Raw genomic sequence first — 26325 nt, 5'->3', positions numbered from 1 at the left:
GGTCATTTTTATAAATTCAACTATTATTTTCTCTTGTGGACTATATGTAAACATCTTTTATGTGAAATATCTTATTCAGGTCAGCACTAAATAAACAATAACATGCATTTTATATGATCCCTCTTATTTTGGTAAAATAATAAACATTTTGCAGATTCTGAAAGGGGGATGAAAACTTTTGACCTCAACTGTATATACGCACAGCTTTCACCGACCACATGTCCTGTTTAATGAAAATCTGGACACACTCATGAATAATTAATGAGGCGTGCAACTCAATTATCCCCACGTTGAAGAGTTTGACTTTTTTAAGGCGTCGTTGAAACGGAGTCAGTGCTATGATAGATTACGTTTCTGATGAAGCACAGCACTTCTTCACGTTGGTGTACTCGGATATGTGCGACAAATCGAGGGAGAAGAGAGATCTTTTATTGTTTAAGAAAGATCCAAGGAGCAGTGAAAGTTTTAGCACCCCGCTGTCATGTTTTACGAGAGCGCAAAGAGTTGTTGTTGTTGTCATGGTGATAATGCAGCACGAAACAACAATCTCAGCTCATGTTTAACAGATGATCACGGTGACACAGTGTCTGTTATAATCACACCACCATAATGTGTTACATCATCAGTGTCACTAATGCTGCATTGCATTATATTTACCCATGATTCACTGCTGCATTAGTCAGGCTGTATTATGAATAAGAAGGCAAGCTGTTTTTATACCCCACTGTAATAAAACAGAGCAGTAAATGTGCGTAAAAATGTGTTTCCATGGTGACAAGCGCAATGTGCTTGTGATTTTCTTTCTGTTCTAGCCCTGTCTCCACTTCACTGTTTTGTCATCTGATTGTGTTCACCTGTTCTGTATTAGGTTTAGTTTTCTGTTCCATGTCTCAGAGTATTTCCTGGTTTTGATCCTCGCCTGTTTCCCCTCGTTTATACTCATTTTTGCCTGTCTGTGTTTTGACCACCGCTTTGGAATCTGACTATGATTCTTGAATTTCTTAATTAAGCATACACTGAGTTTACGCTAAACCCCATGAACCGTGAGATAGTCTGGACCTACGTTTCTCACTCTTGTAACTTCACAGCCTGACACTCCAATGTCTACATTTCGCATCACTACTGCAAGTGGGCGGGGCTTTCTTGAGGAAAGTTTGTGTACACTCCACACTCAAATCACGAGGATGATATCACTTGTCCCTTCCACACAGCTTTTATCTAATCTGTGCAAACGTGAAAGCTAATCTAACAAGAGAAATCTACCATAACAAGAGAAAGCTAACCTACTGAAAGAAAGTTAACCTAGACAGAGAAAACTAACTCAAAGAGAGAGAGAGCTAATCTAGCACATGAAAGCTGACCTAATGAGTGAGTTAACCTATCGAGTGAAACCTAATAACACGAGCGAGCAAACCTACTAAGAGAAAGTTAACCTAACAAGAGAAAGCTGATCCAGAGAGAGAGAGAGAGAGAAAACTGATATAGCAAGGGAAACTAAAGATAGCCTACCTTGGTGAGTGTAGCTACATTCGTAACTTCTTCATTCTTCGTTGCTAGAAACCCTGATCCATTGTGTTTAGGTGCTTGAGTTGCTTCACAGAGGGAGTCTCAACCAAACAGATGTCAATCAAACATGTCAATCAAGAAATATTAGGCCACGCCCACTGGGACAGTAGTGGCCAAGTAAGTTTGAGAGCTCAGGACTAAGCTGGTGCTGGTCCTTACCCCTTTAACTGCTTCATATACGCCAGCTGTATTCCACATATCTCTCTGCATGATTAAATGTAAATATGTTAAGAGCAGAATGCTTTTCTGGTCAACGTCATGCTTGGTTCAGGGCTGATAACAGATACGACATGTTCAGCGGGGGATAATTAGAGCAGTACAATGCAGCTGAAGCATGCCTTCAGTGTGAATCAGGCAATTAATCAGGATTCTGACAGTTAGAGAAATGCGAGACAGTTTATCCATAAGAACCAATGAGCTTGACGGTTCCCTTGGAGAACACCTCCACCAGCTCGGCTGTGTTAGTGAGGTCAGTAAGACAACTGCAGTGAGGGAAAGATGAGGACAAAACGGAGCAAAGCTTTCAGACCGCTTGCTGTGTGGTATGGCACAGAAATCTGGTCTGATGTTTCTGATTGACAGTTTCATTAAAAAGAGTGGGAATTTGCTTCTTTGACCATCAGCACTTTACTTCAATAACTAGTTTGGCAATCTGCATAACTGTTAACTCTGTGTTATTTTAACAGCTTTCATGAGTTCCTTTTATGAACTTCAATATTTTTTTCACGAAAGAAATTAGAATAGAGAAGAAGACCAGAAAAAGTGTTTATTTACTTTAATAGCATTAAAGATGCTGTTATCCTGCTTACATTTATTTTTCTTTATTCTTTTTTTATTTTATTTTTATTTGTATTAAATATTTAATGTTAGCTGTAATGTTATCCCCTTGCTTTACCCAATTTATTATTAACATTTTATCTTATTTATTATTAGCTTTTTTGTCTTAAGTACTTATTTATTTTAAGAACTATTTACTCTGAAACTTAATTTCTATTACTTTTGTATTTTCTCTGTTTGCTGCTTTTTTTCTTTATGCTACTGATTATCTGCATTTTTTGCTGTTGAAGCAGTTTGAGCTACATTTCAGTGTATGAAATGTTCTAGATAAATAACAAAATGATTTATTATCATTTTTACTATTTTTTTATGAGAGAGAGATGGAGGAGATGTACAGTATGACAGGGAAAGAAAGTAAAGCGCATGAGAGAAGAGGAGTTTGACACTTCCGATGAAAAGTGGGACAGGAGGACTCCACCATTTTGGCAGGAAAACCCCGAACACCTCCTCCTGCATTAACCCTGTTTATCTCTGAGCTTCAGCTAAGGAGTCAAGGACGGGGAGCTTCTCTCTATCTTTGATTAATTAGCTGCTATTAATTGTTTCCCAGCGTCAGAGTGGTACATTATTATCAGGCGTGTCGCTTCTTTGGTTTGTGCACTGAATTTAGAATATATTTAACAGATTTGCTAAAGGAATTGTTTAAATTTCTGCTCATCGTTCTGTTGTGTGATGATTTTGTAAATCGGAATTAAAATGATCATGTCAGACGCAAAAAAAAAAAAATAAAAAATTTGCTCACAAAAACTTAAAAAAAGAAAAAATACTTAATAAAATAAATATTTATTAAAATTTTTAAAGGCAAATAATAAAAAAATCTATAATATTGAATATTAAATTAATAGTAACTAAATTTATAATGTAAATGTAAATAAATAAAAATGGTAACATTTTACAATTAAAAAATTTTGATAAAAAATCACAGCATTAATGTCATGAAATCCACAATATCGAAGAAAAGTGTTTTGTGACATAATTTCTCATGATATAGATATAATATCGTTACATCGCCCAGCCCTGGCTGGAGGAATGTGACTGTTTTTCTAAAATTTCTAATGTACTTCTAATCCTGTGTTTGTTATAAAATCACTAGAGGAGAAGTAAAGAAAGAAAGAAAGTATCCGACCAGCAGCGCAGTCTTCTTCATCCGCTCCACTTTCGCAGTCTTTCTCTCCGTCACACCTCCACGCCGGAGACACGCAGGTCCCTCTGCAGTCGAACTTGTCTGGAGGACACGTCTGTTTCACGGCTGAGGAGGAAACAGGACACGCACTAACATTTAATACACAGCATCATCTGTCTGAAACACACACACACCTCTCTAAAACTCACACACACTCACACACACACAGGAATGTCATTAACCCTCACAACTCATCCTTACACATCCTTATAATCTTTTCTTCTCTTAATAACTCAGGAAAGGATTAATAATAATAATTTTAAAAAACACATTTTAATCACTGAATTGAAGTGATTTATCCTCTTCGTGCTGAAGAGGAGCGAGAGGTTTGACAAAAATATCAGATCACGGTTCCCACAACACACAATGTGTTTCGCGATATACAGGCTTGCTCACAATTAATTTAAAAAAAAAAAACTGTTATAAATAATAATAATAATAATAATAATAATGCTTATTATTATTATTACAAACTCATAGGTTTGACCATTTATATGTAAACATATTAATTAAAACTGTTAAAGGTTCAGTTCAAAAGAAACCTTTTTAAAATTTATAATTAAATTAGTTGATTTTTTTAAACCATTTCCAGTTTAAAGTTATTTATTTTTACAGCCATGTGTTGTTTTGCTGGCAGTGGTTTATATTTCTATATATTGTGATACGTATTGTGTATGATATGATAAGTATTATTGTGTTGCGGAGTATCTAGACTGCATCTTTTTCTTCAGCTTTATTCTTTAACAGCATCTCACATCACATGTGTGCTCCTCGTGGCTCACTCAGTTCTCGTGGCTCACTCAGTTCTCACTCAGTTACAAGCATCACACAGACAATACGCAGAACACAGAGCTGGTGCTACATAAATTGTGAAATGTAACAGTATATAAGATTTTTTCTGTGAATCAATAGCATGCCGAGAGCGTAAGCTCAGATCTTGCAGCGAGATGGAGAGGAAGACAGCGTGGGAGGATGAGACGTGTCTGTACGAGCTGGTGAGAGATTAAGAGAGCAATAGAAAAATGATACAGAAACCTTGGCCCTGAGTGTGGACAGTGCTGAAAGATAAACCCTCACTCAGGTCAGCGCTGATGAGTCTCTGAACACACATCAGAGCTGTTCTGTGTGTTTACTGAATTACTGCCGCTGTCAGAGTCCGACAGCTCGAGCAGGAACGCAGGGACATGCTACACTGTAGTGCTGCAGGGTTTTTAGCTCATAATAAATAAAACTGTGATCCCACTGGATAAGAAGGTGGCCTTTAAAAAAATCTCACCTTCAGCACCGTCCACGGTCTCACGGCTCTTTTCCACCCACCTCCCGTATACTAGATATAATTTTTTTCCAGTATGTGTTTGAGTTCACTTTTTTTTTTTTTTTTAGGTCAGTACAAATACTGAAATGAGTAACCTACTAATTATTAATCAATCAGCGATGTCACTTAACTTTATTATTCAGCACTGTTTATTTTTCCTCGGTTTAAATAGCAGCTGTGAGAAGCGTACGGGTGTGTGTTCATGCGCTTACACTTTTTTTTTTGCAAGTTGTTTTTAAATGAAGTGAATTAGCTAGCTATATTAGTTAGCAAGGATTGAGCTGAGCGGGTTTTGTTACACTCAGCTAGCATCGTTTCTTTCTCTTTCTCACCTAGCTATGATTTCCTCACGCTGAGTTTTGTGTTTAAGATGTTTTATCACTTCTGTTGTAGGCAGATGCCGTATCTCCTCCTGTTGACATGCTCACACAGCGCAGTTTGCAGTCCGCTTCGATGATCATTAATCGTAAAATACGTCCAGATTGCTGTCATTTTGTGTCGTCTGTATATTAGAGCAACAGCGTACACTAGGGTTACATCACGTAGTTACAGATACACGTCAAGAGCTTCTGTTAAAGTCGAAGATAAAAAAAAGGTAAAAAAACAAAACAAAAAAACTAAACAACATTCTTCAGCTGTCCATTTTTGGTGAACCTGTGCCCACTGTTCCTGTTTTTGGCTGGCAGGAGTGGAACCCAATGTGGTCTTCTGCTGTTCAGCCTCAACGTTCAATTCAATTCAATTTTATTTTAACAATGCACATTGTCACAACGCAGCTTTACAGAAATATATAAATTCAGGATATAAATTTTAAATTTATGAATTTATCCCTAATGAGCAAGCCAGAGGCGGTGGTAGTACGAAAAACTCCCTGAGATGATACGATGAAGAAACCTTAGATGAACTATACTCAGAAGGCAAACTCGACGTATTGAGATGCTTTTCTGCTCACCGTGGTTGTAAGGAGTGGTTATTTGAGTTAAAGTAATCTTCTTTTCAGCTCGAACCAGGCTGGCCATTCTCCTCTGACCCTCACTTCAATAAGCTCACAGAAATGAGGCTCACTGGACGTTTTTTTTATTTTCGCACCATTCTGTGTAAACTCTAGAGTGTTGTGTGGGGAAAAAGCCCAGGACAGATTCTGAGACACCAACAGCCATGTCACTGAGATCACTCAGAGGATTTTCCTCAGTTTTAAGTATGATGTGGATATTGCCTGAAGCTCTTCACCTGTATCTGTATGATTTTATATGCGCATAGGTACAGGTGTTCCTATTAAAGTGGCCGGTGAGTGTATATGTGACTCAATATATTATTTATTCTACAGCTAAAGGTCAGTGTGTTTAGTGTGTTGTGTGTCTGTAAATCACTATTAATCAGTGTCTTTAAGCAGGAATAGTGTTGGACAGCGAACTGAACTGAAGCGCGAAATATAAACGTAATGGAACTTCCTTATTTCTGTAAAAAGAACAATTATTATTGTTTTTATAGTGTGTGTGTGTGTGTGCTGTGTGTGCCTGAGTGTCTGAGTGTGTGTGTGTGTGTGTGTTTGAGTAGTGTATGTGTGTGTGTGGTGTGTGTGTCTGAGTGTGTGTGTGTATGTATGTGTGTGGTGTGTGTGTGTGTTTGTGTGCGGGTGTGTGTGGTGTGTGTGTCTGAGTGTGTGTGTGTGTGTTTGTGTGCGGGTGTGTGTGGTGTGTGTGTCTGAGTGTGTGTGTGTGTGTGTGTGTGTGTGTGTGTGGTGTGTGTGTCTGAGTGTGTGTGTGTGCGGGTGTGTGTGGTGTATGTGTCTGAGTGTGTGTGCGGGTGTGTGTGGTGTATGTGTCTGAGTGTGTGTGCGGGTGTGTGTGGTGTATGTGTCTGAGTGTGTGTTTGTGTGTGGTGTGTGTGTTTGTGTGCGGGTGTGTGTGGTTTTTTGTGTCTGAGTGTGTGTTTGTGTGCGGGTGTGTGTGGTGCATGTGTCTGAGTGTGTGTATGTGTGTGGTGTGTGTGTGTGTGTGTGTGCGGGTGTGTGTGGTGTATGTGTCTGAGTGTGTGTTTGTGTGTGGTGTGTGTGTGTGTGTGTGTGTGCGGGTGTGTGTGGTGTATGTGTCTGAGTGTGTGTATGTGTGTGGTGTGTGTGTGTGTGTGTGTGCGGGTGTGTGTGGTGTATGTGTCTGAGTGTGTGTTTGTGTGTGGTGTGTGTGTGTGTGTGTGTGCGGGTGTGTGTGGTGTATGTGTCTGAGTGTGTGTTTGTGTGTGGTGTGTGTGTTTGTGTGCGGGTGTGTGTGGTTTTTTGTGTCTGAGTGTGTGTATGTGTGTGGTGTGTGTGTGTGTGTGTGTGTGTGTGCGGGTGTGTGTGGTGTATGTGTCTGAGTGTGTGTGTGTGTGTGTGTGTGTGTGTGTGTGTGTGCGGGTGTGTGGTGTGTGTGTCTGAGTGTGTGTGTGTGCGGGTGTGTGTGGTGTATGTGTCTGAGTGTGTGTGCGGGTGTGTGTGGTGTATGTGTCTGAGTGTGTGTTTGTGTGTGGTGTGTGTGTTTGTGTGCGGGTGTGTGTGGTTTTTTGTGTCTGAGTGTGTGTTTGTGTGCGGGTGTGTGTGGTGCATGTGTCTGAGTGTGTGTATGTGTGTGGTGTGTGTGTGTGTGTGTGTGCGGGTGTGTGTGGTGTATGTGTCTGAGTGTGTGTTTGTGTGTGGTGTGTGTGTGTGTGTGTGTGTGCGGGTGTGTGTGGTGTATGTGTCTGAGTGTGTGTATGTGTGTGGTGTGTGTGTGTGTGTGTGTGCGGGTGTGTGTGGTGTATGTGTCTGAGTGTGTGTATGTGTGTGGTGTGTGTGTGTGTGTGTGTGCGGGTGTGTGTGGTGTATGTGTCTGAGTGTGTGTATGTGTGTGGTGTGTGTGTGTGTATGTGTGCGGGTGTGTGTGGTGTATGTGTCTGAGTGTGTGTATGTGTGTGGTGTGTGTGTGTGCTGAACTCATCTCATTGTGAGAGCGAACACACTGAGATGGAGAGTCATATCTCTGAGGTGAAGCATGTCGTTACCATGGAAACTGAGACCCGTTTTTCTGTGCCACTGAAGAACTCTGGAGTCATTAGTGAAATCTCCGAATGCATCATTATACACCATTAATAATAATCTAATGTCTAATAATACAGAGCTTAATAACACATTTCTGCTGCACAAAAAATGTAATAAAAACCTACAAAAAAAAAACTAAATTAGAAAATGTGTAAAAAAAAAAAATAACTAGAAAAAGAATTAGAATAAAGAATTAGAATAAAGAATTAGAATAAAGTATTAGAATCGGAATAAATTATTTTGTTCAAAAATCATGTTTAAAGCTACAGGATTAAATCTGCAGGTGTGTTCTATTTACATTTATTATAATTACAGAAAACAATGTGTATAAATGTTGCATGGTCTCATTTAAAAGAAATGATTAATTCATTATATTTATTTATTAATTAAATAGTAATATTTATATGTTTTTATTTCTTTAAGTAAATAAATTTAAAGTAACATTTACATTAAAATACTAAATACAGTAAATTATATAAAATCTCTTAGGTGCACTTTTTACATTTTTTATGCTGTTTTGAAAACCCTTTACATCTTTCACACACATCTGTTGATGGCATTATACAGCTCCCCAAATGAAGTGCACTAGGCACTGAATGCACTTGGCAGTGAAGTGCACTAGGTAGTGTGCTTACTGCAGGTGGACTCGGCCTCGTCTGATCCATCTGTGCACTCGGGTTCTCCGTCGCAGAGCCAGCGGCTGGACACACACTGTCCGTTCTGACACGCAAACTCTGCCGGGTCACACGTGCTCTTCACTACACACACACACACACAACGAGAGAGAGAGAGAGAGTTAGAAGAGAAAGAATAAACGTTATACACATGTCAGTTCTGTATCCTTTCCTGTGTACAAGGAACAAATCCTAGAACTGAATCCTCAGATTCAGTGAAGTGTAAAAATCCACCAGTGAGAACTGCATGGAATCACTCATGTGACAGGGTTTGTAGTTTGTTGGCTTGCTAAAGATTATAGGAAGTGTGGCTCACCTTGTAAGTCCAACTTCTACCCTAATGCACCTTTAAATATCATATGAGGATTTTACAGAGCTACAGAGCATCTCAGAGGATCTTCAACAATCACCATTGTCTAAAAAGCAAAAAAAACCCTGTCTGTTTCTGTGTGTCTCTCTGCCTGTGTCTTTCTCTGTCTCGCTCTCTCTGCCTGTGTCTTTCTCTGTCTCGCTCTCTCTGCCTGTGTCTTTCTCTGTCTCGCTCTCTATGCCTGTGTCTTTCTCTGTCTCGCTCTCTCTGCCTGTGTCTTTCTCTCTGTCTCGCTCTCTCTGCCTGTGTCTTTCTCTGTCTCGCTCTCTCTGCCTGTGTCTTTCTCTGTCTCGCTCTCTCTGCCTGTGTCTTTCTCTCTGTCTCGCTCTCTATGCCTGTGTCTTTCTCTGTCTCGCTCTCTCTGCCTGTGTCTTTCTCTGTCTCACTCTCTCTGCCTGTGTCTTTCTCTCTGTCTCGCTCTCTATGCCTGTGTCTTTCTCTGTCTCGCTCTCTATGCCTGTGTCTTTCTCTGTCTCGCTCTCTCTGCCTGTGTCTTTCTCTGTCTCACTCTCTCTGCCTGTGTCTTTCTCTCTGTCTCGCTCTCTATGCCTGTGTCTTTCTCTGTCTCGCTCTCTATGCCTGTGTCTTTCTCTGTCTCGCTCTCTCTGCCTGTGTCTTTCTCTCTGTCTCGCTCTCTCTGCCTGTGTCTTTCTCTCTGTCTCGCTCTCTCTGCCTGTGTCTTTCTCTCTGTCTCGCTCTCTCTGCCTGTGTCTTTCTCTGTCTCGCTCTCTCTGCCTGTGTCTTTCTCTCTGTCTCACTCTCTCTGCCTGTGTCTTTCTCTGTCTCGCTCTCTATGCCTGTGTCTTTCTCTCTGTCTCGCTCTCTCTGCCTGTGTCTTTCTCTGTCTCGCTCTCTCTGCCTGTGTCTTTCTCTCTGTCTCGCTCTCTCTGCCTGTGTCTTTCTCTGTCTCGCTCTCTCTGCCTGTGTCTTTCTCTGTCTCGCTCTCTCTGCCTGTGTCTTTCTCTGTCTCGCTCTCTCTGCCTGTGTCTTTCTCTCTGTCTCGCTCTCTCTGCCTGTGTCTTTCTCTGTCTCGCTCTCTCTGCCTGTGTCTTTCTCTCTGTCTCACTCTCTCTGCCTGTGTCTTTCTCTGTCTCGCTCTCTCTGCCTGTGTCTTTCTCTCTGTCTCGCTCTCTCTGCCTGTGTCTTTCTCTGTCTCGCTCTCTCTGCCTGTGTCTTTCTCTCTGTCTCGCTCTCTCTGCCTGTGTCTTTCTCTGTCTCGCTCTCTCTGCCTGTGTCTTTCTCTGTCTCGCTCTCTCTGCCTGTGTCTTTCTCTCTGTCTCGCTCTCTCTGCCTGTGTCTTTCTCTCTGTCTCGCTCTCTCTGCCTGTGTCTTTCTTTCTGTCTCACTCTCTCTGCCTGTGTCTTTCTCTGTCTCGCTCTCTCTGCCTGTGTCTTTCTCTCTGTCTCGCTCTCTCTGCCTGTGTCTTTCTCTGTCTCGCTCTCTCTGCCTGTGTCTTTCTCTCTGTCTCGCTCTGTTTGCCTGTGTCTTTCTCTCTGTCTCGCTCTCTCTGCCTGTGTCTTTCTCTGTCTCGCTCTATCTGCCTGTGTCTTTCTCTCTGTCTCGCTCTCTCTGCCTGTGTCTTTCTCTGTCTCGCTCTGTTTGCCTGTGTCTTTCTCTCTGTCTCGCTCTCTCTGCCTGTGTCTTTCTCTCTGTCTCGCTCTCTCTGCCTGTGTCTTTCTCTCTGTCTCGCTCTGTTTGCCTGTGTCTTTCTCTGTCTCACTCTCTCTGCCTGTGTCTTTCTCTGTCTCGCTCTCTCTGCCTGTGTCTTTCTCTCTGTCTCGCTCTGTTTGCCTGTGTCTTTCTTTCTGTCTTGCTCTCTCTGCCTGTGTCTTTCTCTCTGTCTCGCTCTCTCTGCCTGTGTCTTTCTCTCTGTCTCACTCTCTCTGCCTGTTTCTTTCTCTGTCTCGCTCTCTATGTCTGCGTCTTTCTCTCTGTCTCGCTCTCTATGCCTGTGTCTTTCTCTCTGTTTCGCTCTCTATGCCTGTGTCTTTCTCTGTCTCGCTCTCTCTGCCTGTGTTCTTCTCTGTCTCACTCTCTCTGCCTGTGTATTTCTCTGTCTCGCTCTCTCTGCCTGTGTCTTTCTCTGTCTCGCTCTATCTGCCTGTGTCTTTCTCTCTGTCTCGCTCTCTCTGCCTGTGTCTTTCTCTGTCTCGCTCTCTCTGCCTGTGTCTTTCTCTGTCTCGCTCTCTCTGCCTGTGTCTTTCTCTGTCTCACTCTCTCTGCCTGTGTCTTTCTCTGTCTCGCTCTCTCTGCCTGTGTCTTTCTTTCTGTCCCGCTCTCTCTGCCTGTGTCTTTCTCTGTCTCGCTCTCTCTGCCTGTTTCTTTCTCTGTCTCGCTCTCTATGCCTGTGTCTTTCTCTGTCTCGCTCTATCTGCCTGTGTCTTTCTCTCTGTCTCGCTCTATCTGCCTGTGTCTTTCTCTCTGTCTCGCTCTCTCTGCCTGTGTCTTTCTCTGTCTCACTCTATCTGCCTGTGTCTTTCTCTGTCTCGCTCTCTCTGCCTGTGTCTTTCTCTGTCTCGTTCTCTCTGCCTGTGTCTTTCTCTGTCTCGCTCTCTCTGCCTGTGTCTTTCTCTCTGTCTCGCTCTCTCTGCCTGTGTCTTTCTCTCTGTCTCGCTCTCTCTGCCTGTGTCTTTCTCTGTCTCGCTCTCTCTGCCTGTGTCTTTCTCTGTCTCGCTCTCTCTGCCTGCGTCTTTCTCTCTGTCTCGCTCTCTCTGTCTGTGTCTTTCTCTCTGTCTCGCTCTCTATGCCTGTGTCTTTCTCTCTGTCTCGCTTTCTCTGCCTGTGTCTTTCTCTGTCTCTCTCCCTGCGTGTGTGTCCGCTCTGAGGAGAACAGCATCTCTGTCTGATCTTTCTGTGTAATCAGCAGGTAAACTTTTCAGCCCTGTCCGTCTGTATTAACCAATCAGGAAGTGTCTCTGACAGGACACCTGTTGTTTGTTTTGATTCCTCACGAGCAGGTGATGAATGAACTTGACAAAATAAAAAAAAACATGTCGACCAAAAGCTCAGACCGTTCCCGCTGGTGCTGAGACCAGATTACACAACAAGAACAGGGCGAGCAGTTTGCTGAGCTCGCTAATGCTACACACGTAATTCTTGTTAACACCGCTACGTTTCTTCATGTGGAATTACATGTGTAACTGCCAGTGTGAAATGATAGAGCTGTTGATCTCCGGTGTCATGCTCTCACCCGATAATTCCACATCATCCAAACTCTCACCTGACCCACAGAACATTGTTTACTCACTTCTCATATTCTCTCTGTTTTCATTAACACATTGCGAAGTCTTTCCATCTTTCTGTTTGCATTTCCACTGAAGAATGGAAAGCAGCTGGTTCGTAACAAGATGCTCTGGAGAACCGAACCATGTGTGTGTTCTCCATCTCATTCATAAATCACTTTACACTCCTGAAGGAAATGTATTCAGTTAGCATGGTGTTGTACTTTAACCTCAGAAACAGAGCAGCAGGATGAAGGGAAACGTCACTGCTGTCGATTTGGTCTATCCGTTACGTTTTACTAGAGAATCGATGTTCAGTCTATCTGGAAATTTAAGGCTTACACTGAGGAAGTGACTTCATTAAAGGGAATAATAAACAGAAACAGATGCTTTGAATGTATCAGGGGATATTTATTTAAAACTTTTTTTCAATCCAAAAATGAGTCTCATGTCTGTGGATGTCTGCTAATTTATTTTCAGTAAACACAACCTGAACAAAACTTGAATGTTCTATATGCAAGATGGTTTATCCGTAACATATAAAAAATTGTCATAAAGTCATGTCATAAAGTATTTAGACCAAACTTTGTATATAACTGAATCACTTAATCCTAAGGGACTGCAGGAGGTTTTGCCTAAATCCCCTCTAGGTGGTGCTATAATTCACAAATTAGTAAAACTGCTCATAAGTTTTAAACCACTCAACATCCAATCATGATTGCTCTTTCTCCTGATTCCCTGGAAGGTGCTAAGTGTACATGATGTAAAGAATTTGTAATTTGCCAAACAGGAAGTCAGCCATTTTGAAATTTATTTCAACAGCAAGTCATCCATTTTGAAATTTGTTAAAAAAGTTTTTTCACTTCTACACATTTTGTCTAATCATCATGAAATGTTTCTCAGTAATGTCTTTTCTCGAACAGGAAGTGAGGTCATTTCTCAGCAACGCTTTTACATATTGACACCAAACTTGTCACATACATTTAACAACATGCCTCGGTTATTAATAAACTTTAAGTTCATGTACAACTTGGGAGGGCTACTGAAAACAGGAAGTGAAGTAATACCACAACAACGGCTTAATGTGTTGCCATCAAATTTAGTGTATCTCCTTGGCAACGTGTGCTGATGGTCCCAAAGGCTTTTTCCGTCACTAAGGGGTGGGGCCAGAATGTGCTTGGCCCCCTTAATCGCTGCTGACTCTAATTTGCAGCTTTAAACACATTTACATTTACATTTATAGCATTTGGCTGACGCCCTTATCCAGAGCGACTTACAATAGTGCTTTGAAGTCTATCAAAAATACATTCTGATATTGGCTCGCTAGGTCACAAACTAGTGCCTTAGTGTGAGCTGAAAACACTGTGTTTTCAGCTCACACTAAGGCACTAGACAGATCAAGAGCTTCACTGTTGCTAACAATAATTATGTAAATGTAATTTTATTATAATTGCATAAAGAATTCTGTGTGTGAAAAAAAAAACTTTTGCAAGTTTTATCTTCAAATATTCTGTATTTCTGAGCCGTGTTGAGTCTAATCCGAGAATCATCGTGAGAACTGCTCAGGTAATTCTTATCTCTGTTGTGGGTTCTGCTATCATTAGCAGAGGTCGTTTTGTGACCTTCATTCTCTCGATATGTCCGTAATAATCGCGAGATTCTCTATTATCAGATACTCTCAGTCTCAGACCAACTTAGCACTCAATCCCCTCCAATTTAGGAAGAAAATGTGTTCTCTTGAAGATGTGTTCATGAAAATGTGATCACACTCTCTGATAGAATGACTGCCTCAGGCCGTTTGCAGAATAAGAGAGGAAGCAGAGTTTATGCTATCTTATGGACATTAGCAGATTAACATAATTATCACTATTGCTGCTTGACTGTATCTTATATCTACGTGTTCTCTGTGCAATCTGATCAAATTAATGTTGCAGGAAATTACTTTTCTTCTTATATATGTTAACTTTTTTGGTTAAACAAGCAATTGTTAGAGTACTCTAAATTAATTTACACCACAACATTGTCACATTATGGATTCTGATTGGTCAGAAAATGCTCATTCACAGGGACATGTAAGGTGGACAGTGCACATAAACGGATTTAAAATAAATTGCTGGTATGGTGAAGTTTTCTGTAGATTCTTTAAACATTTTATGGAAGGAGTCTCCAGTGTCAGCACTTTGTAACACTCAGACGTAAAGTTGTAACATGCTGTTGTAGGAAGATAATCTTCTGACTGGTAATAATTATGGCAAAAATTATGGAATCACCACACTTAGAGGATGTTCACCCAGCTTTTTTACTTTATAGCAAACAAACAAATCACAGATATGACACAAAAAAGGTTTTGTTCAATAGCTTAACATTCTGGTTTGTGAAATATACATAAAAAAAATTCAAGGAATTTTTTTTTTATAAATGGCATGTCTTTTTCCAAATCAAGTAGAGGAAAAAATTATGGAATCACTCAATGTTGAGGAAAAAATTATGGAAAAAGAAAACCAGCACTACCACCAAAACAGAAGAAAACAAGGTTACAGTGGGCTAAGGAGAAGCAATCATGGAGTGTGGATGATTGGATGAAAGTGAAATTCAGTGATGAATCATGAATCTGCATTGGCCAAGGAGATGATGCTGGAACTTTTGTCTGGTGCCGTTCTAACAAAACATATAAAGATGACTGCCTGAACCAATCAAATTTCTGATATTGATTTCATTTATGATATTGGGTTGCATGTCAGGTAAAGGACCAGGGGAGATGGCAGTCATTACCTCAGCAGTCAATGCACAGTTGTACAGTGAAATTTTGGACATTTTCTCATTCCATCCATAGAAAATAGGTTTGGTGATGATGAAATAATTTTTCAGGATGACAATGCAGCTTGCCACAGAGCAAACAGTTTAAAAGCTTTTTTTCAGGAAAGGCAAATCAACTCAATGACATGGCCAGCAAACAGTCCGGATCTCAATCCAATTGAAAATTTATGGTGGAAAGTAAAAAAACTGGTCCATGTTAAGGCTCCACCCTGCAAAGCTGATCTGTCAACTGCTATTCGAGAAAGTTGGAATCAGACTGATGGGGAATATTGTTTTTCATTAGTGAGGTCTATGCCTCAAAGAATAAAAGCCAGAGGAGGAGCAACAAAGTATTAATTTTGTTTTTTTTGTTGATGATTCCATAATTTTTTCCTCTACTTGATTTGGAAAAAGACATGCCATTAATAAAAAAATGTCCTTGAATTTTTTTTATGTATATTTCACAAACCAGAATGTTAAGCTATTGAACAAAACCTTTTTTGTGTCATATCTGTGATTTGTTTGTTTGCTATAAAGTAAAAAAGCTGGGTGAACATCCTCTAAGTGTGGTGATTCCATAATTTTTGCCAGGGGTTGTAGTCACTTCGCTTCATCACACCACTTATTTAATTTAATTAAGCAGCTGAAGCTGTGTATTCATACAGAAACCTTGACCATCACCATCATTTCTATTCTTCATATAAGAAATTCTCTTTTCAGCTCCACATTCTTGTGAAGATAAATCAGCTCTTTAGCGCTTTTTGATGTCATTTCTCACACTCATCCTCTTTCCTCTCTCTCTCTATCTGTCTCTCTGTCCTTCACAGCACTGCTCAATTAATAATTGATTAATCACAACTGCAGTTTTGTTCTCTGCAATTAGAGGATCACAAAAGGCTGTATAATTATTGTATTTGCTGTTTTTAGTTAGCCTCGTACGCCTGCTGCATCACAATCGAGTGTTTTTTTGGTTACAAATCATATTTGTGTGTTGCGTTATAGTGAGTCATTTACAGTGATGAGCTGCATGAGTTTAACGTTTAAGAGGATGCAGGAATCGATTAGACATTTTGAAAACATTTTTATTAAATTAAAATTGGCCGCAATCACCTGAGGTGATTGAGGATAATATTGGGAATCTTCGATCTATAGCGACGGGCATCAAGCTGGATGATTTAAGTGTCTGTCTAGGCATGGAGTGCACAATTGGGGATTTATAATGTAGGAATGAGCATTTAAGGTAAAATTGTAATTTTAATTCTTTTTTTAGGCAATACTCAATAGTAATGTGCGCTAGGTGGTGTAAAACACACTTTAAACTTGCTTAAACTTGACATCTCATTCCACATTTAAACTTAATTTAATTTCACAACACCAGCTAAGCCACAGCTTTCCCATGGAAAGAGAGGATTTTTACGCCTTGCAGCTGTCGTAGAGGTTTAATCAAACCCACATTAGGGCCTGTTTGTTGGTTAACTTTTAAAACTCAACCCCTGAAACAAATGTATGAGATATGAGATGTACAAAAAAACAAGTTTATACAGACAGGAAGGAAAAATTCTCTTCATTTAAAAATTTAGCATGACCCTGGGCTCAAACACTGTACACTGTTACCTGTTAGCAATGAGACACGTACACCATGATGCACTGATGAGAGTGGGCCTACGCCTTTTTGTCTTAATGTGAGATACACATTCAAAAAACCACAACTGTTTGATGGATAGCTATTAAGAAATAGTCAAAAACGCTTAATTTACAATTTAGATTTTAAGACTGTGTGTTCAATAAGCGAATATTCAAAAATCATCCCTATTATTTAACGAACTGTACCCCGAAGAAAGTACGTACGTAGAGTATATACATGATCATGAAGCACTCAGATCACAAACGGCTCATCATCCACATCAAGGACTCTCTGAATGGAGACACTTATATATTTCTCTGGCTTTGCCAAAGCTGTAATTCAGCATGAACAGAAGAAGCATGCACATACACAAACCAACACACACACACACACACACACACACACACACGTGGTATGTCCCTAACTCTTTCAGAATAACTGCTGCTCTGCTGCTATCATCATCATCCACTCGATCTCCATGATAGCTGATGTGGTTTTGAGGATGGAGTAAATAAACCATGCTTTCGGTGTGTCCTTTAAAAAGCCCTTCTGTGTGAGATCTTGTCCAGGGCTGCATTTAACCTGATCTATTTATATCTCTGCACCTAGCCAGGTCACTTCCTCTCTCTCACGCTTGTATGAATGAAAGAAGACTGAAGGTTTTAAAAGGATCCTGAGATGATATCCAGTAGAGCTTCCTGGTTGCTGAAACATATCAGGAGTCTGGAGTGATTTTTAAGAACAAGCCAGAATTTGTTTTCTAAAATGTTGTGCTGTTGGGTCGGAAAAGTGTTCATACACGCATTCGTTTTTACTGCATGCTATCGGATCAGACATCTTTCCGAACCAACATTAAGACAAAATTTGGAATAAGGAGCTCTTTATAGGCATTTAGGAGAGATCATTTTGGTTGCTCCACTTTTTCCTGCAGCATCCATTTCATCTCAGCTAAGTAGTTAACTATGATATCAGTGAATCTGGCTTGCCAGCTAAGAATTTAACAGGCTTATCTTGCAAGTTAGCAAACATGCCTAATTGAGTTAGCAAACATTCCTTTAATTTCTCTCTAGTATAAACACTTGGATGTGTATATATTTTTGGTCACTGCAGGCTAGGTCACCATTTAGCATCATTTAGCCACTGATGGAATGGCAAGCCATAAGGATCTTCTACAGTTACACCGTTTAAAAGTGTTAGTTTAGCCGAATAGCACTCCCTTTGCGTCTTTTAGCGCAATCCGTAATAATAAGTGGATAACAGTTTAGCTAATGAATAAAATTCCCGACTGATTCGTCAGTCAGATTATAATGTTACTAATTTCTAGCTAACCAACTAGCTTGCTAACCAGGGCTGCTCAGCTAATCGGGTCTTTTTGCTGCCAGTTTGTGTCTCTTTTAAAGGGGTCTATAAGGACCTGCCCTTTTATGTTGCTGTGTTTTCAGATTTGTTGTTGTGTTTTTTTTGGTGTGTTGGTGTGTTTTGTACTTGTGGGCCACCACAGAGATGAACTGGAGGAGAAGAGAAGCAGACGGGGGCGATGAGAGAACAGAATGTCAGGGGATTACAGCATAAGGAAAGGTCAGCTTTTTGTGTAACTGCTACAGGGTACAGATCCGTGCTTATAAACTGACCACAAATCAGAAATCCATTAGCAAGGCGAAGTGGGAAGCAGAAGCTCCAGTGTCCCGTGTCCTGCTCACCCAGAGGCCCAATTAACCAGGCTGAAGAGACGAGCTAATGAAGTGTGTTAATATGCACTGTGGAAAATAAGCCACTACTTGAACATGTCTGCTGATGAAGCGCAGTGTTTGAACCCTCAGAAACTGTCTGGCTAAAATTTCCGGATGAGCTGTGGTGTTAAGCTCTTATGAGCGTGACTAGCATCTATATTTTTGTTTTGTATGCTAATAACAGCAGTAGCTTTACAGAAGAGTTTTTGTGCATTTTTTCAGATTTGGCATTTCCTGATTTTGGAAATACTGTCTAGCATCCATTCAAGATAATTAATGAAAACTCGAAAATATAATTTCAGAATTCTTAAAGGCATTTTTACAATACAAGCCATTGAGGTTTGCTCACAACCTGCCAGCAATACAGCAGTGTTGTCCCAGCAGAACATTGCCCAGAGCAACACAATGCCTCCGCCGGCTTGCCTTCTTCCCATAGTGCATCCTGGTGCCATCTCTTCCCCAGGTAAACGATGCACACACACCCGACCTTCCACATGATGTAAAAGAAAACGTGATTCATCAGACCAGGGCACCTTCTGTCATTGCTCCGTGGTCCAGTTCTGATGCTCACGTGCACATTGTAGCCGCTTTCAGCAGTGGACAGGGTCAGCATGGGCACGCTGACCGGTCTGCAGCTATGCAGCCCCGTATGCAGCAAGCTGTGATGCACTGTGTGTTCTGACACCTTTCTATCATAGGCAGCATTAACTTTATAAGCAATTTGTGCTACAGTAGCTCTTCTATTGGATCGGACCAGACGGGCTAGCCTTCGCTCCCCACGTGCATCAGTGAGCCTTGGGTGCCCATGACCCTGTCGCTAGTTCACCGGTTGTCCTTCCTTGGACCACTTTTGGTAGGTACTAACCACTGCGTACCGGGAACACCCCACAACACCTGCCGTTTTGGAGATGCTCTGACCCAGTCATCTAGCCATCACAATTTGGCCATTGTCAGAGTTGCTTAGATCCTTATGCTTGCCCATTTTTCCTGCTTCCAACACACCAACTTCGAGAACTGACTGTTCACTTGCTACCTAACATATCTCACCTCTTGACAGGTGCCACCGTAACAACGTATATTTTGTACTATTCCAGCCCGTTATTGAGTTATTGAGTACTAACAATAATCAGGTTTCCTATTCCTACAGTTAGTGTTTGAATCTGAGATGCAGATCATGACAACAATCACCATGATGACAGAAAGTTTTAAATTGAAAGAGAGCTTGTCACCGTGTTTAACGTCAGTGTTCATGAAATCACTAAACATTTTAGAGTTCGACTTGGAAACCTGATGGACAGGGATGTTTTGGCTCCGACGTGCCATCTAGTGAATGTTGCTTTTAAATCTTCCGGCTGTACACAAGATACGCAGCGAGTGTGCGTGAACAATTCCACTCACGTAGCAGCTGATTCTGTGCATACACAAAGTCACGTGTCAAGGCTCCTCTGCTGGGCGTGGGGGCATACCACCATCACACCACCACAGCGTGGATTAATCTCCTATAACAACACAACATTTTCCACTCACATGTAATTCAGCGTAAGGAATTATTCCTTCTGACAAGTGTCCAATTGTTACAGTAGTCCTGTATTATACATCTGGAAAAAAAAACAACAAAAAAAGAACTGTAGAGTGGGCAATGCTTTGGGTCACAAAAAAATTCATAATGGTGTAGTTTCCCCAAAAAGTTTGGGAACTCCTGCTCTAAACCATTAAAATCTCAGTATCTCAGTTGTGTATGTGTGTTTACCAGCACGCAGTATCACATCATCACAGTGCTGTTTTGTCCTGTATTCCAGCTCACTGAAAGGTCGATGTTTTCTACTCTGACTGCATGTCAAATCCATTTTCCCCCGATTCCCATCAACTCTCAACTCAGCACATTACACCTGTCTGTTGCCCTTTTCATGCCCTAAATACCACAACACTCAACACAAGGTGTTATAAGTCATTACACACCTTAATAAGAAGTAACTGGGTTTCTATCAGAAAGCACTATTAAACAGTTTTTTTAATTTAAAAACTGTTCCATGATTTATACAATGTCTACAACATTTTTACGTTAAAAAAAGAAATAAAAGATTTAAAAAAAAAAATTTAAAAGAGGAAAAATTTTAAAGAGAGGAAAATTTTTAAATCTACAAAAATGTTAAAGATTAAATTGAAATTTTTAACATCAAATAAGCCACCAGACAATTAAATAAATATAAAAACATAAACAAGGTATTATAGTATCCACGATATTTCAGTAAAGTGTCTAATTTATATCGGAATATCAATATTTTATTGTCATATCGCTCAGATCTAATTTCTTACTCAAGTATTATTTAATAACCTCACCTAAAGACATTTTCATCTCCCTCAGTTCAGATGTACCGTAGACTTTAAGCTGTGTGACATAATCATTGCGTGTGTGTTAATGACAGCACGTGAAGCCCCACAGGGAGAGCGGTTTGGACAGTCATCATGTTGTAATGTGTGTCACTAACCTACTGCTCTTTATAGCTGGAAATCCACCAAGTGGTCACCCTCAGTACAAGTGGAGACTCATTCATTATGTGTGACAATAAACACACATACACACACGTATACCTACAGACAGCACAACCATAAATTGTGTTTTTATGCTAAATTTGGCTAGCTCTGGAACAAGCTTGCAGGTGGAAAGAGTAAGTCTGTAGGTGGGGTTATGGCAAACAAAGGGAAAGTGTAAGTGCAGATAGTAGGCCTCATTTAACAAGCTGAATTCAAACAGATTTATTCGTTAACTGAAAAGAAAAACGTTCGTATCCTACTTGTGCTTCTGAGTTTGTGCAAATTTACACATAAAAAGACTAACTAATGTAAACCTCGACTTGAACAACTTCAAATCAGATAACGTGCATGGATTACTGCACTTTTATATCTGGAATATACTGTGGAGTTTAAACTGTTTATTTTTATTGCGTTTACAGCGTTTAGCAGACGCGCTTATCCAGAGTGACTTAGAGAAGAGCTTTGGAGTCTCGATCAAAAACACATCCTCATGCTACTTCACTATGGACTAAGAGACCATCGACAACATTTAATGAAAACCAGACGTTTTATTTTATTGGCTTTGATTAAAGAATATAAAAAATTTTTTAAAAAGCGAGTCAACACAAACCCAGAAATTAAGACAACTAAAACTAATCATTCAATTATGGTAACAGAAATGGCGGCGGATAAACGGAGGACGGGCCTGTCTGTCTGCGCAGAGCTGTAAGCCGTAAACAAATGGTTCAGCTGATGGAAGATTTACTGATTTATTATTATTAGTATTATATATGAGTAAATATTTTTATTGGCAGAGAAGTGAGTCAAAATAACTTCCATTTTTGTTTTTCAGCCTTTACCTTCACCATTCACTTCATGCTCCCAGCTGTTTGTGCACTTTACCTTTTATGGGATTTTGTGGGCGTCACTAAATGCAAATGAGCTGCTTCAGGAACTCGCTTTGCACTTTATGGATGATCAACATACGCAGGCAGAGTTTCCAAACTGTCTGTAAATCCAGCAGAGATTTTTTATTCAGTTAGACCTTTGCAATCATTTGGGGCCCAGTGTGTCTATGACGAATGTACAGAACCTCTTCTACAGTATCCTTGACAGAAAGGCATATTACAGGTTTTGTAATTCAGAAATGCATGTGCACCACAGTGAACTTGTTTCCCACACTAAGCCTGAGAAAAACACATCTCTGTTTTCCAATGCCAGAATTTTTTGGGTTATTTTCAGATATTTTGTGGGGTTTTTGAGAAGTAATAGACTACCAATTAAACAAATTTTTCAGCGGATGCTCATACAGCGAGTTGAAAGGCTGAACTTTTACATATTAGCAAAGAAAATCACCATTCCACAACCAACAGCAAAAACCACTAATTAATAAACATGTTTATCTTAAAGGTCTAAGGTTAAGGTTGGTTCATTTAATTGCTGTCCAGCAGATGTGAGAGTTTTATCACGGAGGAGATGTGTATAAAAACGAATACAGACGTTATCCAGTGAAACTAACCTCGCCCGAATACAAGACATCTGCTTGTATTGACATGCAAAATCTTTTTCCCTTCATTACGAAGGCTATTAGCAAGCAGATGAATATTCATAAGCATAAGGGGTCTTCCATATGAATAATAATGCCTAGTGGAAAAAAGATTCTACAAAAAGTTCTACAAAATGTATTTTAAAAAAGATTTTCAGAATAAAATTGTGCTTAAAATGTGTTTCATACAAACAATTAGACAGAAGCTTTAAAAAGCGCTGTAGAGAACTCATTCTGCTCTGAATGAGGTCTCCTGGAGCTATAATTAATCCCAGCAGAAATTAGAAAAAAAAAAAAACATCTCAGCATAATGAAGTGGTCTGTTTTAGCTGGGAAGATTTCCGCTCTTTTGTTTGTTTTTGTTCCAGACAAATGTAGGCCACGTGCTCCAGAGACGCGAGTAGACACAAGGACATCTGAGGCCAAGTGTGAAATTATACCTGTCGCAATTATCGTTTCACAATTAACGCTTTTCACCCCGAGGCCAGGATCAAAATGGGACCGACACGCAGCACAAACAGAATTACTCGAGAACAATCAGGAAAATACTCTCTCTACTCATCACATGAATCATATGTGACCCATGAGTAATAAAATCTGAATCATTCCCGTGAAATGTCGAAGGTAAAAGAAGCTAAACACTTAGTGCTGATTTCCTCCGTAACAATAGAGCTGAATGAGTACAGAGTGAATGTCAAAGCCATTACGATGACATTTTATGTGATGAAACACATTTCCATCCATTTAACTAAGAGAACATGTTTAACTTTGCTTTACAAAATGGCTGAAACAAAACAAAAATATATTTTTTAATAAACTGGACTCATGCTCAGTTGTAACGATACTAAACTTTCATTGACATTCATAAGTGTCTAAACATTTCATCTCAGTTTTTAATAAATATATTTGTAGGCTTTGACAAACCTACATTTTTTTTAATTCCAGATGTATAATATAGGACTGCTGTAACATTTGAACATTTTATGATGTCAGTAACATACTGTACGTACGTGTAACGTAAGTGACTATTCGCAGATTTCCAAGTCAAACTGTAATATGTTTAGCACAATGTCGTTAAACGCAATGGCGAGCTCTGCTTCTCTTAAGACTTTCCACCGCTGTCTTCATGAATGTTGTCATGAACTGTGTCTCAAATCAAAATTTAGTATTAGTATTTACTAACCTAGAAAATCCAGAAAGCTTTCGGTAGGTTTCAAGGCGACATGAGAGGTTTTTAAAATTCAAATTCCTTAACTGTAATAGGAAACCTGGTTAGTGTTAGTGCTCAATAATGCTCTAGAATAGTGCATAAGTATGCGATTTGAGACACAACACTAGTGTGTTTAGTGGAGGTAAATGTTCAGGGAAATTTGTCGGTTTTTACTGCTGACCTACGCTAGTGCCAGGAGCGTGAAAAACACTAAAATAACACGTACGCTATTCATTTAAATGTAGCTTTCCTGAATGTGACTCCCAGCAACATTTCAAAATATTAGCACACAAAATGTGTCTTCCATATTTCTAGTATTGATTTGTAAAATCATTAAATAAAACAATAGTGAAGATTCCCTAGTTTGGGAACTCCTGTGTCAGCTTTCATCTCTTCAACTCAAAATGGCCGTAATTTGCATCTCATACAGCATTCGTTGTCGTGTTTATATGAATAAACAGAATATTACAGGATAGCCCTCTGTTTTAAGGATCCACGTGAGTGTATTTTTTGCGTGATACAATACAAGATATCGTGTAAGTGCTTTTCTCCTCACATCCCCGTGATTAGTTGCGCAACGTTTATACAGCTTGAACGATGTCTGAATTTCCTCTAGCATTACGGATTAAAGTTAAAAGTCATTTTTTCATTTTATTCACTCTCTCTGGTCTGATTAGCGAACTGACGACATGGCTAGTTTAAAGAAAAGTGAATGATGAAAACGTATTGTTTATAGACACGTCAAATTCAATTCATGTCATGGCGTTAAAGGTAAAAAGTGGTAGTGTGAAGCGTTGTGTTAAGCGCCCACGCCTCTCCACTTTAACCGGGACGACTTTAATCCTAGACGACGAGACGCCGTGTGTGTTTGGAGTTACGGCGTACGTGTTTGAGTCGAGGTTGAGAGTCAGCGTTGCCGATGGTGACGGAGACCGAGGGTCGTCAGAGTGGTAGATCAAATGATATTACTGACACTTACTGATAATAATCAATCAAAAAATAATCATCAAACTCCCATGTTTACTGCTAACAAGCTGCTAACACAGAGCGAGACACACCCCTGGGGGCGGGACATACATATACATATATATGTTCTACAAAGCATTTAATTGGACGAACACAAGACTAGTACAGGATGAGTCATCAAAAAAAAAATTTTACTTAGAAGTAACACGGTATAAAATGGAAACGAAAACATTTTCTGTATTTAACACTAAGTGACAAGTAGAAACACTATTTCTCATTTCCGGGCCACTTCCTGATTCCTACCTGCCTTCTGAGATTCATTTCCCTAATCATCAGTTCATCTAATTATCAATATAACATGCTTTAAAACGAGTGACTGAACAATAAGCTTAGGTTTTATAGTGGTTAATGGATATTAGGATATCAGGGGTGTCCTAGGTACAGGTGTAAGCAGGTTAATTGGCTCGTCTTGTGATTTCCGCTACTTACGACAGTCTTCCTCGTCGCTGTTGTCGGCGCAGTCGTCGTCGTCGTCGCATCTCCATATAGTCGGGATGCACCTCTTGTTCTTGCACTGAAACTGTCCGTCCTCGCACTCCGTTTCGGACCCTGCTCATTCAAAAACAACGCCGTAACAAGCTATATTTCATTCAAACCATTCATTCATTAGTTATTAAAAGGCGCCGCGAGGTTTTTGTTTGTTTGTTTGTTTGTTTTTTCAATCGCTGAGAAATTCAAACAGAGCGCAGGCGCGCGCGCGCTCTCACGGCGCGAGCCCTCTCCATTCCACTACATAACGGCTTTAGCTAACAGGCTAACGGTCATCATTTACCTCAGGAGCTCCGGCGCGACCCGGAGACGCGCATTACACGCCATATAATCACTCACAAAGCTCGATTACTACAGATAACTGAGCAAAACATTACCAATTAGGGTCAATGTTTTGGAGAAATCTTTCTTGAAATGATAAGAACAACAACGTTTTATTGTCAAATCACGTCAGGTGCACCGACCCTGATTCAAACTGAACAGTTTAGCGCATTAAAGCCATCTCTCTCTTTCTTTCTTTTCTTTTCTTTTTTTTTTAAAACATTTATAAAGGTTTTTTTTTTATGGTTGAAAGAGATTTATTTTCATCATCACGTGTTCTGCAAGAAGCCAAAAAAAAAAAACCTCATCATTTTTTACAAAACACAATTTCCCCTCATGTACATATATATTTTTTTCCTGCTGCCATGGAAACGAACCTTTTCCGAAATAAGGCTGCATGGTGAGCAAGTGAAAAAATATTACTCGTCCTAAAAAGGTCCACATCGCGTTTATCACGGCGTTCATCCACAAAACAAAGGGAGAAATCCCGGTTCGAGCGGACCTCCGTCTCCTCCACCCCTCTCTCTCTCTCTCCCTCCCTTCCTCTCTCTCTCTCTCTCCCTCCCTTCCTCTCTCTCTCTCTCTCTCTCTCTCTCTCTGACGATTACACGCGTGGGCGTGGTTTATGCAAAGTCTACAGTTTAACGCCAAACGGTCGAATCCCAAACCGCCCCATGCTCCCTACACTAAGCGCACTACGCAGATTTAAATAGGAACAGTTTCTATACACTAAGACTGTCAGAAAACACACGGGCATAAAGAAGATCCAGAGAGGACATCTTCTTTCCCAGCAACACAGAACTTTCCCTTACTGTTAGCACGCGGTGCCCTTCGGCTAATTTATTTAT

General features: G+C 40.2%; 1 protein-coding gene across 2 annotated transcripts in view; it reads right to left on the bottom strand.

The window, feature by feature from the left end:
* Positions 1-26005, bottom strand: part of LOC113540389 (low-density lipoprotein receptor-related protein 8) — a 61665-nt gene extending 35660 nt beyond the window's left edge. For both annotated transcript variants that reach the window (XM_034304033.2, XM_034304034.2), the window contains exons 1-4: positions 25855-26005; positions 25097-25216; positions 8592-8714; positions 3530-3652 (exon numbers count right to left, since the gene is read on the bottom strand). In XM_034304033.2, coding sequence (XP_034159924.1) covers positions 3530-3652; positions 8592-8714; positions 25097-25216; positions 25855-25942 — 454 coding nt within the window. In that variant the 5' untranslated portion in view covers positions 25943-26005. The remainder of the gene's footprint in view (positions 1-3529; positions 3653-8591; positions 8715-25096; positions 25217-25854) is intronic.
* Positions 26006-26325: the final 320 nt, after the last annotated feature.

The sequence above is a fragment of the Pangasianodon hypophthalmus genome, chromosome 4 (genome assembly GCF_027358585.1).
Source record: "Pangasianodon hypophthalmus isolate fPanHyp1 chromosome 4, fPanHyp1.pri, whole genome shotgun sequence".
In the NCBI taxonomy this organism is placed as follows: Eukaryota; Metazoa; Chordata; class Actinopteri; order Siluriformes; family Pangasiidae; genus Pangasianodon; species Pangasianodon hypophthalmus.
The sequence above is the reverse complement of the archived record's forward strand: the minus strand, read 5'-3'. Positions and strand labels throughout refer to the sequence as shown.